At 41.2% G+C, this 17049-nt stretch overlaps 1 protein-coding gene across 9 annotated transcripts in view; it reads right to left on the bottom strand.

Moving 5' to 3' along the window:
• Positions 1–17049, bottom strand: part of RBPMS (RNA binding protein, mRNA processing factor) — a 171680-nt gene that overhangs the window by 96284 nt on the left and 58347 nt on the right. For all 9 annotated transcript variants that reach the window (XR_004282190.1, XR_004282194.1, XR_004282191.1 and 6 more), the window contains exon 2: positions 143–220. Coding sequence is in view for 5 of the 9 variants with exons in the window: in XM_032328937.1 (XP_032184828.1) it covers positions 143–220 (78 nt within the window). In the remaining 4 variants the exon portion in view is untranslated. The remainder of the gene's footprint in view (positions 1–142; positions 221–17049) is intronic.

Below are 17049 nucleotides of genomic sequence, written 5' to 3'. Positions count from 1 at the left end.
GGCACTTTGTAAGATGCTTTCTCAAACATATTTCCTCCTGCAAAAAGCCCCCTTTTTGCTTATTTATAAATAAGCCCTTTTTAGCTTATTTATACACACACTTTTTGTCTCCTTTTATTAATTTCTGAAAGAGAAAAGGTACCTTAAATGGTCTGAAAAGCAGGTAGAGCTCCCGAGGTTTGATATCCAGAGGGAGACCGCTGACAAATAGGGTCCGGACCTGGAAAATAAATAAGAAACGTGATCACAAGACTGTACAACCCGAGGAACAGCTCTCACTTGTCATCTCCAAAACACAAGTCTTCATATATTTCACAAGCCCTATGTAATTCATGCTCTTTCCGTGACCAATGAACACTCTCATCTTAAGACACCATTAGACCAACTCTTGGGTATTTCTATGGGATGACTCAGAGTGAATTACTTCCAGCTGATTTAAATTTACAAACTGATTTCTCCTTCCCCAATTAGCCATTACCTGGTTCTGACATTATGAAGAGAAGGAGGTCTACATAGTTAAAATATCAGTTTAAAGAAGAAAAAAAAAAGGTCACAAGAACAGTAAACCTACCACTTCTTTGCTCTAAATCAAATGAACACAGAACACAGTTCAAAAATAAAATCAGAACGATTTTCATTTTTTCTGCTTGTTTTGTCCTTGCCTCCATCCTCGGCATTAATAATTACAGTCGTTTTCAAAAGTATCTTATTTTTAAGTCATCTCTACACCCAACACGGGGCTTAGATGTACAACCCTGAGATCAAGAGTCACGTGTTCTATTGAGCCAGCCAGATACCCCGATAATTTTAATCCATGTAAAAAAGAATCCAAACACATCTAAATAGTAGCCAAAACGTAGAACTCTTCATCTGTTGGGTTCCGAAACAGCAGGGAGGGAAGACCTCACTGACCTATAACCCATCAGGCCGAAGATACAAATTACATGATCAGAGTCTACTAAAACAGAGAACACAGATCTCCATTTGGGAGATCAGAGAAAACATGTTAGCATTTGACTGGGAACTTAAACGATGGGTAAAATTTCACCACATGGATATAAAAGGTGAGAGGAAATGGAAAAAAGACTCGGAGGCAAAGAAAAGCATTAACCAAGCCGGTAAAGAGGGAGATACCTCAGAATATTCTGGGAGAAGGCGAAGCCAAACCAAACCAAAGCTGAGTTCGAACTACAGGGGACACCACAAGTCACTGGCTCAGGAATCTGGTCTTCATCCAACAGGCAAAGAGAAATCACCGAATGAATGGTCATCACCATGCTTTCTTTCTACTTATTTTAGCTAGTGTGCCTTTAAGATTTCTAACCTCCCCCCAACACTGAAATGTAATGGACATATAACAATGTGTTAAGTTTAAGAGGTACCATGTAGTGATTCACTAAGCTTATATATTACAAAATGATTGCCGCTATGGTGTTAGCTACTGCCTCCATTGTGTCCTAGAATTAACCACTTCTTTTTGGGGGTGAGAACATTTAACATCTACTCTCAGTGACTTCTGAGTATATACAATACAGAACTGTTACCTCTAACCACGATGCTGTGCACTGGATCCCATAACATACTCAACTTCGAACTGGACATTTGTAATCTTTGACCAACTTCTCATTTCCTCCACCCTGACTCCCTGGCACCATTCTGCTGTTTCTAGGAGTCTGACTTCACCGCCACATTTTCTATTCCTCTTCTCTATTCTGGCTGATACAACATGACTGAGGCCCTCATTAGAAATCATGTTGCTAGTTAAAGATTCAATGCTCTGTTGTTAACCATCTAGAACTCTAGATTTTCTCCCTCAGTGTGAAAAGGAGATCTTCTAGAACCCTAACACTTTCCATTGATTCTGGCTATGAAGAAGCACAAATCAGCAAGAAGGCCCTTTTATTGATGACACATGTCATCTGCGTACAGGTGTATAAGCAACACTATGATGATGTAAACAGCCTCAGAATCATGAAGGCCTTATTTTCTTGTTATTCATATTTTAGATAGATTTGTTGTGCAATTGTTGATACGCAGTTGACCCTTGAACACAGGTTTGAACCGTGTGGGTCCATTTACAGGCAGATTTTCCCCCCCAATAAATAGAGTAACATAAGTGTACTTTCCCTTCCTTACAATGTTCTTAATAACTTTTTCTCTAGCTTATTTTACTGTAAGAATATTGTATGAAAAACATATAATATACAAAATCTGTGCTAATCAAGTGTGTGTTGCCAGTAAGGCTTTCGATCCACAGCAGGCTATGAGGAGTTAAGTCAAGGGAGTCAAAAGCCATATGAGGATTTCTGACCATGCAGGAGATCAGTGCCGTCTAGTCCCCACATGGATCACGGGCCAACTGTGTAATAAACTGTCCTCTTTGTTTACAATTTGGTAAGTTCTGACCTATGCATAACCTGTGAAACCACAACGATCAAGATCGTAAACAGATCTACCATCTCTAAGTTTCCTGCCACCCTGCTTCTACCATCCGCATTCCCAGGCAATCACAGATCTGCCTTCTGTCACGATTCATTGGTATGTATGTTCTAAAGGTTTATACAAACGGAACCATAATGTATCCTTTTTGTCTGGCCTTTTGACTTTTGTGTAACTATTCTGAGATTCACCCACTGTTGGATGTATTCATAGTCTGCTCCTCTTCACTGCCGAGTAGTATCCTGTTGTATGGATATACCACAGTTCATTTATCCATTCACTTGATGGAACATTTGGGTTACTTCTGGTTTTTGGCTTTTACAAAAATACAATGGCTAGGAGCATTCATGTATCAATCTGTACAAGTCTTTGTGTGGATGTATGTAGGTTTTCTTTCTTCCTGGTTCATTCAATACCTAAGAGTGGAAGGGCTGAATGATAGGGTAGGTACATGCTTAACTCAAAAAACCAAGAAAACAACAAATTGGCCCTTCGATTCCTTGTTTTAGGGCCCAGAACATGATAAATGCTGTGTACTTAAGAACAAATGTGTATTCTGTTGCTCTTGGATAGTATGTTTTACAAATGTCCTTAGGGAAAGTTTGTTATTCAATGTATCTTTTGCCTTCTCCCAACTCCCTCAAGTTCACCAGTGATGAAGACTCTTTTTCCAGGAACTTGTTTTATCCAAGCTAAAGCCGAATTATGGACAAGTGCAAAAGACATAGCTGATGAGGGAAACCTGCTCTTCGGTGTGCCCTCCCTGCATCCACAACCCTCTTCCCACAGTCCAGAAAAGTAAATACCATCTGTCCTTGGCTGCTCTAGCCAGGACTTGAGTAGAGAAGGAATCGCAGCTCACATTCATTCAGATTTTGCTGAGTACCCAACCCAACGTCTGACACCGTGCCAGGGGTTGACTGGATCACAGAGTTTTCTGAGGAAATAATGCAATGAGCGGATCCTATGGTTTAAGCCCTGGAGTTCCCGTTGTCCATCAGGGAAGCTTAGCTATGTAACAGGTATCAGTTAAAATTCAGGGAGTTAGCTTAGAAAATAAACTACCATTTATAGTATTGTTCTAACGAAAAAGCCCACAAACTTGCAAGTCAAACAATTTACCACCAAAATGCAATAAAACTCTGGGGATTATCAACAAAATATTACTTGATATAAGGTTCATATACATCAATAAAATGTATTACGCAACCAATAAAAATTATGTTCAAGAAAAAAATTACATTCAAGGAAAAAGTTTCATTTTATTCTATAAAACAAACACTGACACACATACACACATATTAAGATAGGGATAACACGCCTTTGCACAGACACCAAAATAGTTATAGTTATACAATTTACCCGGAGTGGTAAAGTGATTCTAATGTTTATTTGCTTATTTGTATTTTTTCTATAATACACATATATTAGATACTTTGTTAGATTAAGAACTATTTTTTATTGTTTCCTTTAGGAAACTATAAACAATGTCAATATTCACACCAATAAACACGAAGTTTATGGAGGGAACTTTTAATGTAAATATTTCAGAATTAGAAGTGATTCTTATTTTAATATCTTGAACTATTATACATGAAAAAGAAAAGAAAACCCAGAACTCCCATTAACCCTAAGTTTGCCAATCACCCACAGATGACAAGAAGCTCAAAGCAACTTTTTTTTTTAAAGATTTTACTTATTTATTTGAGAGAAGGAGTGAGAGCATACGGGAGGGCGGCCGGGGAGGAGAAGCAGGCTCCCCACTGAGCAGGGAGCCCCATGCAGGTCTTGACCCCAGGACCCTGAGATCATGACCTGAGATGCTTAACTGACTGAGCAACCCAGGCGCCCCACAACTCTGTTTTGTTCATCAACTGGAGGCAACTAAAATGTCCAACATTTTATTTACATGGATAGGAGTTACACCTTCCATAATCTAACAAATCTCATGGTCCCAAAAACCTGCCACGATCTCTCATCTCTCACTGAAGAGATATACTCTCTCCTCTGACAGAACAAACTGACTAGCGGAAATAATTTTTCACTACTTACACATCTATGAATACAACTAAAGGTCACTTCAATCCAAACGCTTGGAATCTACAAGCTTTGAATCCTTCCTAGACTTCCTCAGACTCGGAAATTTCATGAAGTTAAAAAAAAAAATCATGGATAATGTATGAGGAAAAAACCCTTCCTGAATATCTAATTCATGCTTTTCTATAGTGACTGGGACCTCGATCACAGGGATATCTGAAAACAGCTTAGTTTCCCCACCCTTCTCCCTCCGACACTTCTTATCTTAGCCATTAAATAGGGAACACTTGTGGGCCTTGTCTTTGCCATGTCTGAGGAAATCACAAAGTTAAAACACGATTCTTTTATTTTTTTTATTTTATTTTATTTATTTGACAGAGAGATCACAAGTAGGCAGAGAGACAGGGGGAGCAGGCTCCCCGCTGAGCAGAGAGCCCAATGCTGGGGCTCGATCCTGGGACCCTGGGATCATGACCTGAGCCGAAGGCAGAGGCTTAACCCACTGAGCCACCCAGGCGCCGCTAAAATGTGATTCTTGCTTGCAGGGAGGTTTCAGTCAGTGAAGGCAACAGTACATAAAGGACCATCTTAAGTGAACAGAAAGCTCGGTTCATTCCCAAAGTAACCAAGAGTGAGAAGAAAGTTCGAGACAGGTAAATAAATGATCAAATACTCAGGTTATGGGGGGGGGGGTTCCCCCAAACAACGAATGAATGACACCAAATGAACTCTGTGGCAGGTCAATCATGACCCAGGGCAGCCCTTAACTTACCAGCAGTGTCGATGGACACAGATGTGCCTGGCACCAGGCCCTCAGCATCGCAGATGTTTAGTTTATCAGACACACGGGGAAACACATTTCTTAGTCAAGGACACAACATGCCTCACAAAAGATCAAGACATGAAGCTGCTGACAGCTCTATTCCGAAGGGACTCTAATGGATTCTGTGGATGTACCTCCAACTTCATTTTCATAACAGAACCGAAAGAATAAACGCTAGGGGAAAGCCCTTCGCTGGGCAGAGAGAGCTAGGAGACTTCTCTGCTCGGCCGTGTATCGGCCGTTCCCTACAGAGGCCACAGTTCTATTTTGGATAAAACGAACTCTGTGTTCTTCAACGGCACTGCCAGTTCCCACTCAGAAAATCAAGCCACATTTCAGTGACTTTTTTAAAAGCTTTTATTTTTGAAGTAATCTCGACACCCAACGAGGGGCTCAAACTCATAACCCCGATATCAAGAGTCACGTGCTCTACTGACTGAGCCAGCCAGGCGCCCCTGAGTGACTAACTTCTAGTTTAATAAACTCTAAGTCACTGTGTCAGTCTTGAGTTTTCCTGGATAGAAAGGTCAAAATAGAACTTGAAATGGAAAGGTCCTACCTTTCCTTTTCTTTTTTAAAGCTTTTACTTAACCATTTTATTTGAGAGAGACTGTGCGTGCTCTCATATATGCCTACACAGACACAAGCACACACGCAGGGAGGGGGGCGGACGAGGGGGGAGAATCCCAAGCTGACTCTGCCTTGAGCCCGGAGCCGGACATGGGGCTATCCCACAATCCCGAGACCACAGCCTGGGCCAAAACCGAGAGAGAGAGAGAGAGGTAGATATGCTCAACCAAATGGGACACACAGGTGCCCCCCAAAGGTCTTAACCTTTAATAAAGAACACATAGGTCATCTAGACATGAAAAATACAAATCAAAGGGACACATACTTAATTTCAGCAGAGAATTATCAATCTTCAGCCAATGGCCCTATCCGCTAGACACTATAGTGTCCTAAGACTATAGGCCCATGGGCATTTTCTGTGTATGTTTTAGTTGTTTATAAAAAGATGTGGGGATCACTTCTAGCTGCTCTGAGGTAACCTCTTAAGGTTCACCTTAATTTCACAGGATAGGGAAAGGCTATTTCTCAGGTTCTAATGACTCACAAATAACTAGGTGAGTCACTCATTTAAAACATTCTAATGAGTAAAGCCCATGGAGGTGCTTCTTGGTAATCTATCCTCGGCTAGCTTTCTCTCCATCCACCCACATTCTTAAACCTATGAAGAAATGTAAACTTCACAATAAGCTTTCAAACATGCTCTATGTTTAAGTCATTCTTTTGGAGTAACCATTCTTTGAATCACACAAGTGTATTTACAGGTAAGATCTTTCAAAGGGTGTTTAAGAGTCTGAAGTCTCTTATTTGGTACAGTGTACGCCTAATCCTAGGCACAGAGCATATAGTCTGTAAATCTCTCTTGAATTACTTAAGAAATCTAATATTGTGTGTTCATGGGAGACAGTTCTGTGTTTGCATGTCATCAGCTCTGGTGACAACACAGCAAGCACAATGAGGCAGCCCGGTTTCCCAGGCACCAGCAGGTCAGTATGGTTCCAGCACCAAATGCTAAACACTCGTAGGACAGAAAGGTTAACATTATACGGACAGAAATTCAGAAGAAAAAGAAATGAGACAAGAAACTGTCAGAACCCAGGGAGAAAAAAGAGTGAAATTCATGTAGACTTGAAGACAAACAGATCATTAAAACAATTATGGACCGAGCACTCATTAACATGGAATGAATGATCAAAATATGGTTACCAGTAAAATCATTCACATTTCAGTTCCTAATGACTTAAACCTACTTGTGTAGAAGTCCCAAAACAACGGCTATAGGAGTCATCTACAAAGGTTTTTGAAAAGATACTCTAACTCGCTAGTCTGCACACATAAAACGGCAAGTAGATATCCGTGTTTATTGATTGAAAACAAGGCTTCTGACTATAAGTGAAAAAGCAAACACCAGAATTTGCCCATCCCAGTTTAATTCAAGTGGTTTTACAAGTTAGTACATGCTAAAAAAAAGGGGGGGGGGGGTTACTGAAAATATTTATTAAATTACTCTTGTGTTAATAGCACGGAGAAAAGGTGGTATTAGAGAACTTTCATTTTAAATAATTATACATGTAAGCATTTAAATATCCGTAAGCATAAACCATTTCTTGAAGAGGAGGAGGAGGAGGAGGAGGAAATGGAGAGGCCAACAAGTCCAAACAGATCTCCTTCAGGTGAAAATATGCACCCTGGGTCCAGCCCATCATCTGTCCGTAGAGACTCCGTTTTTCTGCCTGTTGCTCCACAGGAACAAGCTTGACCAAGCAGAAGTATACACTCACTTAAATTTGCTTCACATTTCAATTCTGACGGAGTCCATGTTTCTTTGTACTTACACCAGAAATAAAACCTAACCAAAATGTGCATCAATGACTCTAAATTAAGGCCCATCCTAGTTTCAAAGAGGTCTTCCTGCTGTGTGACCACCCTCCTCCCCACTAAGACAAGAGAGAGAGGGATCAGGCACCGTCCAACCCCCAAGGAAGGGCCGTCGTTCTTCTGAGAGACCAGGGACAGAAGAGTTAAAGAGCTCCATCGATCATACCGGCATAAATCCCATAGTGCTGGGGGTGGCTCAGAACCTTAGTTAAGCTTTACAGCCTGATTATTTTATTCTTTTTAAATCAAGTCTTGGTGGCTTTAAGTTCTTGGCTTCTTCTGGAAACATCACCTGAAACACCGAACTGCCACAATAAACCGTACTGAGGACGGCACATCAGCTCACTTCCAAGGGCGGCTTTGCTGGCCTTCTAGGATTCTGCATTCATGTCTTGCCACTATGAAAACAGACCACCAAGTTATGAAAATGGTCTGCCAGGAATTTAATCCTGGTTGCTGCTCAACAAAAACTGACCAGCCTTTGGTCAGGCTCCAATTTCTTGTTGGCATTGATTTCAAGATGGAACAGGTGGCCAAGTTCCAGTCTCCTGGCCACCTGCTGGACTTACAGATGACCCATTTCCAGCCCAGGAAAGGTATGTTTTGGTTCAGGAGACCAGATTGCTACAGACACCAGGTACTGACTAACCATGAGGATAAAAGAGTCCCTTTGTTGTTATAAACTCCCAGGGTTTAGTTCTAGATTGGTAATCTCAAACATAATGATCCACACATGGGAGTGCTTATAGAAGAGGAACCAACATGGTTCCATAAATTTGTATGTGCAAGGCTCAGAACATGCACAGGAAGTAAGGACAGCAAGTTCGCACTGAGCACACCACACCACTATGTTCACTGAGATGTCCGAGCCCAACCCAATGACGGTTTATAATCAGATGGTCTCATGATCTCCCAGGTTCACAGGACTGCTTAAGACCAAAGTCTGACCTAGGCCATACCTCATGTCTGCTATATAGTGAAAAGCTAAGAGACAAATTGAGAATTTCTAGGGTTTGAAACCACCCAAGATTGGGCAGATGCAGATATGTCTGTACATGTGAGCCCTCAACTTCAATATTAAGAAATTTCCTTGGTGCTGTCAGACACAAAGGGATGTGGGTACCAGAGACAAATCAGGAATTTAGGGTTTCAATTAGCCTACACAGAAAACTAGATGCATATAAGTGTGCATGTAAGAACTTAACCTCATTATTAGGAAGTTCACCGAGCCCTGTCAAACACAGTATATATATGGTTGTCAAGTTAGAGTTCAAGAAGACACTTCCTGTAAAAGCAGGACAATTTACCCCTCTAACTCTAGTCCTAGTCTCATGTACCCTGGTTTCCCTTAGTCCCCCCCTCCCTTTTTTTTTTCCTTAGTTCCTTCAAGTCAACTTTGGATGCCTTACTCTATTCAGCCCTGGATCGCCCATGGAATCCTACTGTTCAATTTCACTGCCTGTATTGCTAAAACATGAAGATTTTTAAATGTATTCATTAATGCAGTGTATTGTAAACAGAAGTTTGCATTTTAATCCCCTAAAGTGCACCTGCCCTTAGGATGTTAATCCTATAGAGTTCCCTGAAGTTCAATGTCCACAAGATTATCTGGCCTATCCACGTACACTCTTTTCCAAGCACTGACAAAATGAAATATAAGAAAAAAGAGCTTTTCAGAATCTCAAGCCTTTTCTTTCTCCTTCTGCGCAGTTTGGGTGATTGAATAGATCTGCTTCACAAAATAAGAAAAAAAGTCACTCCCAACTACACAGCAAAAACTATCCCCAACAGCACAGTCCTACAGAATACCCTTAAAAAAATTTACTCACTGGCACATTATGGTCCTGACACTGTCCAGGGCTCTAAAGTATGTGTTTTTGCTATTAATAGTGGATTTGGAGGAACTTGATCCCACTGCAAACTTTAGTTTGCTTTTTTTTTTTTTTTTTTTTAAGATTTTACTTGAGGGGCACCTGGGTGGCTCAGTGGGTTAAGCCTCTGCCTTCGGCTCAGGTCATGATCTCAGGGTCCTGGGATTGAGCCCAGCATCAGGCTCTCTGCTCAGCAGGGAGCCTGCTTCCCCCTTCCCTCTGCCTACTTGTGGTTTCTCTGTCAAATAAATAAAATCTTAAAAAAAAAAAAAGAATTTACTTGAGAGGGAGTGCTCAAGCAGGACAGGGTGGGGGACATGGGAAGGGAGGGAGAATGAGAAGCAGACTCCTTGCTGAGCATGAAGCTCGATCACGGGACCCTGGGATCGTGACCTGAGCCGAAAGCAGACACTTAATTGACTAAGCCACCACCCCCATCCCCACTCTTGGTGCCCTTGCAATGTATTCTGAATAACCACCCACAATGCACCACTGTTCTAACATAACTAGAAAGCTGTGGTGAAAAGGTCTGCTTCCCAATATTTAGCTGTGGGAGATGACCCAATATACACTTTCAAATTGTTTGCTGGCAGGTCAGCTCACTTTCAAACTGAATGTTCTTCCCCATGAGTAGTAGGAAGCATCCTAGTACACAGCAGTAGGTGCTAAGTATCTATGCAAGGAACTAAAGGAGTGAATGTAAAAACAGAGTCACAGTGCTAGGAGTGAGGCACAGGAGACAGCCATGTAATTTATGACTATCCAGATATGGAGGAATATGAAGGAACAAAGTCATTGTGATTTTTTTTTTTTTAGATGCATTCAAGAGGTTAGTACACAAAACAGTAAGAAGGATATATAGGAAAAATAAACAAGCATTCATGTGGAACCAGGCTGCTGGGATTCAAATCCCAGTTCTCTAACTCCCTAGCTATGAAGCTTGAGTAAGACCCTTAACTACACCACTCAGAAATTTCCTCATTTGGGAAATGGAGACAACAGAGGCACCTACTTGTGGCAGTTTTTAAATTATGTCCACAAAATTTTCTGGACGCTTCCCTTCAAGAACTTAATTCCCCTCCCCTTCAGGGTGGGCTTCCTTAGTGACTCACTTGTATCGAACAGAATACAGCAGAAGTGATAGTGCATGACTTCTAACCCTGGGTCAAAAAAGGCTCTGCTGGCTTCCTCAGCAGAAGCAGGTCCTCTCGGATCTTGCTCTGGGGGAAGCCAGCTGCTGTCATACTGTTACTCAAGAAACAATATGGGGAGGTCCACATGACAGAACTAAGAGGCCGCTTGCCAAAAGCCAAGTGAGGCAACCATCTTGGAAGATCTTCCCGCCCCAGTCAACTCTTCAGATGACTGCAGCCCTTAGCTAAAAATGCCTTGACTGCATCCCCAAGACTCTGAGCCAGATTCACCTAGCAAAGCTTCTCCCAAATCCTTGCTCCTTACGAACTGTGAAATGTTGTTTCAACTACTAAATTCTGGGGTAATTTCTTAGAGTTGTTGGAGGGATTAAATAAATTAACAGACGTGAAATGTCTAAAGTTCAGTACCAGGTTCACAGAGTAAGGACTCAGAAAATGTTATATTAAAGCAGCTCAGCACATTCAAAAGATCCATTTTCATGCTCCAAAGGCCATCCTAAGAGGCTGTACTGATAATATCATGCAACTGTTATATACGGGCTTAAAGTGGGCAGAAGGAAAAGTCTGCATAGCAAAAGGAACACGAACACGCGTAAATATTTTCCATGGGGCACATTTTCCCAAAAGTGAGCCTCAGTGTCCCTTCAGTACCATCTCTCCACCTCTCCGCAAGGCCAGGAGCAAATCCGACTCTAGCCAGCACCCCACCTTCCTGCTGCTCATGCATCCGCCTCGACTCTTTTCTCAGGTGACAAGAGTTGAACAAGAAAAAGGAGAATATCAAGACTAATGGCTTAAGTATTCCTGATCAAGGAGAAAGTAACAGACATTGAATGATACTAAGCAAGTTTTCAATCCCTTAGTTAAGTAAATGTGGACTGAACATCTGCCCTCTTCTTACCTACTTTTTTTTTTAATTCTTATTTATTTATCTGACAGACAGAGATCACAAGTAGGCAGACAGGCAGGCAGAGAGAGAGAGGAGGAAGCAGGCTCCCCGCCGAGCAGAGAGCCCGATGGAGGGCTCGATCCCAGGACCCTGGGATCATGACCTGAGCCAAAGGCAGAGACTTTTTTTAACCCACTGAGCCACCCAGGCATTCCCTTCTTATCTACTTTTAAGGGAAAATTAAAAGTATGAATTAACTTCTTAAGCATCATCATTCAAGGTACATGAAAAGTGTATTTTACTCAATTTGAGAACATTTTTTATTTTCTAATCACTACTTTTTATTGTCTACATTTTAGCTCCATTACATTGGTACCCAAAACTCAATTAAAGTCATCCACTTAATACCCACACTGCACTGTATCATCGTCTTCTAGGATACAAATTTACTGAGAATACCAACACTGGGAAGCATGCGAAGAAACCAAATCTCTTATACACGTTGCTGGCAGGAATGTGAAAAGGTACAACCACTCTAGAAAGCAGTGTGGGAGTTTCTGATTGAAAAATGTGATTACCCTACAACCTAGCAATTGTACTCTCGAGCGCTTATCCTAGAGAAATGAAAGTTTATATATTCACACAAAAATCTGTATACAAATATTCAGAACTATCTGAGTCATAATCAAACACTGGCACTAAGCCAGATGTCCTGCAGCGGGTGAACGGTTAGCGAACTGGTATACCGCTACCATGCGATATCACACAATTAAAACAAAAAACAAAAAAACAACCTATGAATACAAAAACACAGATAAATCTCAAGGGAATTATGCTGAGTAAAAAATAAAACAATTCTGAAAGATGACATACTGCAGGATTCCTTTTATGGGACATTCTTGAACTCACAGAGATGAAAAGCAAATGAGTTTCCAAGAGTTGGGAGCCAACGAGGAGTGGAGAGCCTGTGGCTGTGCAAAGGAAATGACAGGGATCCTTGTGGTAATGGGGCTGTTCTAGAGCTGCTCCCACCCCAGAGGGGGTAGGGGAAGCTGAATCTGAAGCTCAGTGTCACACACTGAGATCATGAACTGAACCGAAATCAAGAGTTGGGCGCTTCACCAACTGAGCCACCCAAGAGCCCAAAGGCTCGTTCTAGACCTTGACTGTGGTGGATATACAAACCTGCACACGGGATAAAATTACACAGAACACCACACACAGCAAAACTGGGAAGTCTAAATAAAATGAGTGCATTCTCTCAATGTTAATTTCTTGAATGTGATATTGTGCTAGTTTTATAGGAGGTAATCCTTAAGGGAAACTAGGCAAAGAACACACAGGATCTCTCTGTACTACTTCTTGTCACTGCATATGAACCTACAATAATCTCAAAGTTTAAAGTGTACACTTAAAACTGACAAATAGAGGCACCTGGGTGGCTAAGTTGGTTGAGGTCTGCCTTCGGCTCAGGTCATGATCCCACAATCCTGGGATCGAGCCCCACATCGGGTTCCCTGCTCGACAGGAAGCCTACTTCTCCCTCTCCCACTCCTGCTTGTGTTCCCTCTCTCACGGTCTCACCCTCTTGGTCAAATAAATAAATAAATAAATACAAAACTGAAAAATAATCACAAATTTAATCAAGACATTTACATCAGTTGGTAAAACTAGGATGTAAAACTATGTAGTTATGGATTCATATGCATTTCTGTTTTAGAGCTCTACCAGAAGACAGTGAAAACAATTTTTTAATGGTTGAGATTCACTTTTATAAAAGACACTAGAAAAAGATATGTGCATTTCTTTTTTAAAGGAAGTATGTTGGGGCGCCTAGGTGGCTCAGTGGGTTAAGCCTCTGCCTTCTGCTCAGGTCATGATCTCAGGGTCCTGGGATTGAGCCCCACATTGGGCTCTCTACTTGGGGCAGAGTCTGCTTCCCCCTCCTTTCTGCCTACTTGTGATCTCTCTTTCAAATAAGTAAAATCTTAAAAAAAAAAAAAAAAAAAAGGGAGGGGGGAGTATGTTTTACTCGATTTACAGTTTTCCTGATATAGTCAATCACTACCTTTTACTGTAGTGTATGATAGTTTAGTTATGTTCCACTCTGATCAATATTTTTAACTCAGGGGCGCCTGGGTGGCTTTAGTTATGTTCCACTCTGATCAATATTTTTAACTCAGGGGCGCCTGGGTGGCAAGTTAAACATCTGCCTCCGGCTCAGGTCACGATCCCAGGATGCTGGGATCAAGTCCCACATCAGGCTCTTTGCTCAGTGGGGAGCCTGCTTCTGCCCCTGTGTGCCCCTCCCCGTGCTTGTGTGCGTGCAAGTGCTCTCTGACAAATAAAATTTCCTTAAAAATATCCACAGCTCATTCCAGGATCTCACATGGTAACAGGAAATTAAAATATTTTAAACTGGTATTTGCTATTTTTAACTACCATCAGGGAAAAGGTGAACAGGTTCAAGCCCAGGGAAGTTCGCAGTGTACAGACACATATGCAGGCCACATTTTGCATTAACTGGGCTATGGTGAACTCACTGCTTAATAACTACCCACCTTTCGAAACTTGTTTCTACGCGAAAATTCATTCAGCCAAAACCTGCTTGCACTTAAAATACTACATGACTGTAAGATGAATACAACCTACTTTAAGGCTACTTCCTGTAATTCATAAACTAGGTACTTTGCTTTCAACACTGCAAAGCCTAGTGCTTCTAATTGCTCTTCCAGTAAAACAGCAAACTTCCATTTTAAAATTTAGATTACCGTAGCTCTTCCAGTCCTACGTATTTCCCAATCCAGAATACCTTCAACGCATTTAGACTACAGCTACCAATCCCCCAGCCTACTACAGGAACTACCAACCACCCCTCCAGTGAGAAATTATTTGTCTGACTTGAAAGCCACCTGTGTCTGTAAACCATTTATGTGGTCACTTGAATCAAGTCAGTATTAAGGTTATGTTACTTATGTGTGCATGTACTTATGTAAAGGGATGCAGTTTCCAGAAAACTTGGCAGGACTTCCAAGTAAGGACTACACGTGTTGGCTAGGCACAACGGAAGACTAACAAATGTCAGGAAAAAAAGACATGGGTGAAGTCTGAGAAGCTGAGAAATACCCTATATTAACAAAAGTAATATAGGATTTACAAATCAATCTAGAATATTTAAGTACATGTTAAATATTTAATCTGAACTCCCACAGCACTAACTTTTCAACGACCATAATGGAAGGAAAACACCACTACACTGAACCTAGTGGTTTAAATTCCATCTCTGCTTCCAAACTAGCTGTTGAGGGCTTGGGGACTGACCTCTCGGAGCTTTAGTTTCCTTATTTATAAAGAGAAGGTGTGGAATAGTTGGTCTCCAGGTTTCATTTTGACTCCAAAGGTATACTGAAAGGGTGGGTTTTTGGTAAAGGTATATGAGAGTCAAAGGACATCAAGTCAAGACGACCTTGTTCTTGCCACTGAGAACCTCCCAATCAAGCCACTGAAATTTCGCTAAATATTTGTATAAATATATTTAAATTAAATATATAATATATAATATATATAACTACATATATTATATATATTATTATTATATATAATTTAAATATAAAATATTTAAATAAAACACAATGACGTCTTAAACCGCAAATTTCAAGAATTCAGCGGAGTTGTCAGTGCAAAACAAGGGAAATGGGCTCCAGAGCTACCAACGTGCGGTCATTTCACCACAAATACTGACCTAACAGTCATGATTAAGTCTATTTGCATTGGGGTTTTTCTCCCCTGTGAGAATGACTTCATAGAGCATAGTGCTTAAGCACATGAAGTCCAGAGCCAGACTGCCCAGATCTGAATGTACACAACATCTACTATGTGAGTGATCCTGGACAACTTATGAACCGATGCAGCCTCAGTTTCCTCATCTACAAATGGGAGCTATAATAAAGCCCACCTAAGCGGGTTGCTAAGAGGTTTAAATAAGTCACTGTTGGTAAAGCATTTAGAAAAGTACCTGGCACATAAGCAAGCATTATAGGAGTTTTTGTTAAAGCAAACAGGATCCTTCAACTGCTGTCTGGTAACACTTCTTGCTAATGGGGTAGAATGAGCACCAAGGAATGAAATTATTCAAATCCTGACACTTACGTCTTCATCTAACCAGCTGATGGGTAACTTTTCAAAGTCTCTTAATAAAATATTGTACTCCGGGAGCCTGGGTGGCTCAGTGGGTTAAGGCTCTGCCTTCGGCTCAGGTCATGATCTCGGGATCCTGGGATGGAGTCCTGCATCGGGCTCTCTGCTCAGCAGGGAGCCTGCTTCCCTCTCTCTCTCTCTGCCTGCCTTTCTGCCTACTTATGATCGCTCTCTGTCAAATAAACAAATAAAATCTTTAAAAAAATAAAATATTGTACTCCAAAAATATCTATTAAATTAAAAAAAATGACCACGGAGCAAATTGCATACCACTTAAGACAAATATCTCATTATTAATCCTGGGTTTCCAGAGTGAAACGCTGTTATTCACACTACCTCTACCACTTTCACTCCCTTTCAGGAACTTGAATTCCTCTGCAAGTTTAACATGTGAATGAGAATATGCATTTGTACATTCTACAGAAACCAGCTCATTAGCTCCCATTTTGTGAATTTCAAACAGCTAAGGCAGTTTCCAAAACTATTCCTCTCCAACTGAGGAAAAATTCTCAGAACCGTCGGAGAACCTGGGGGCATGTGAAGGAGCTTTCATAGTGGACATGACTCAACCTGTCAGTGATCTCCCTGGAAGCTGGTTGTGCCAGCCCAGCTCTAGCCAGAACACAGGCTATGATATTCAAAAACAGTAATCGCTGTGCCAGAGCGTCTGTGCTCTAATATGACCAAATAAAGATACAACCAACATCCCAGATAAGCTGCTCTATTGTGCCAAAACTTCTCAACCATTCTTCCAAATGGCCACATCTAGGCTATTTATTAAAATGTAATTTATTTGGAGTCTCATGGAAGAATTTCCAAGTGTTCTGAATACAAGAGAACATAAAACCTCATCAGAAATCTAAGACAATGTGTGTATATATTGAACTACAATATACCATGACTACTTTTTTTTTTTTTTGAGAAAGGAAGAAAGAAAGACCAAGTGAACACGTGTGAGCAGGGGGCAGGGACAGAAAAGCGGTGGCAGGGGCTCTCAAGCAGGCTCCAATCATGCTGCAGAGCCGGACATCGGGCTGGATCTCAGGGTCCAGAGATGGTGACCGGAGCCGAAATCAGGAGTCAGATGCTTAACCATCTGAGTCACCCAAGTGCCCCTAACTACAACTTTAAAAAAAAATCGTTTTAAACAGTATAGTTAATACCACATACCACATGTAATACACTTTTTTGCTA

This window comes from Mustela erminea, chromosome 21 (genome assembly GCF_009829155.1).
Source record: "Mustela erminea isolate mMusErm1 chromosome 21, mMusErm1.Pri, whole genome shotgun sequence".
NCBI classification, from domain to species: Eukaryota; Metazoa; Chordata; class Mammalia; order Carnivora; family Mustelidae; genus Mustela; species Mustela erminea.
Note: the sequence above shows the minus strand (reverse complement) of the source record. Positions and strands in the feature narration are given on the sequence as shown.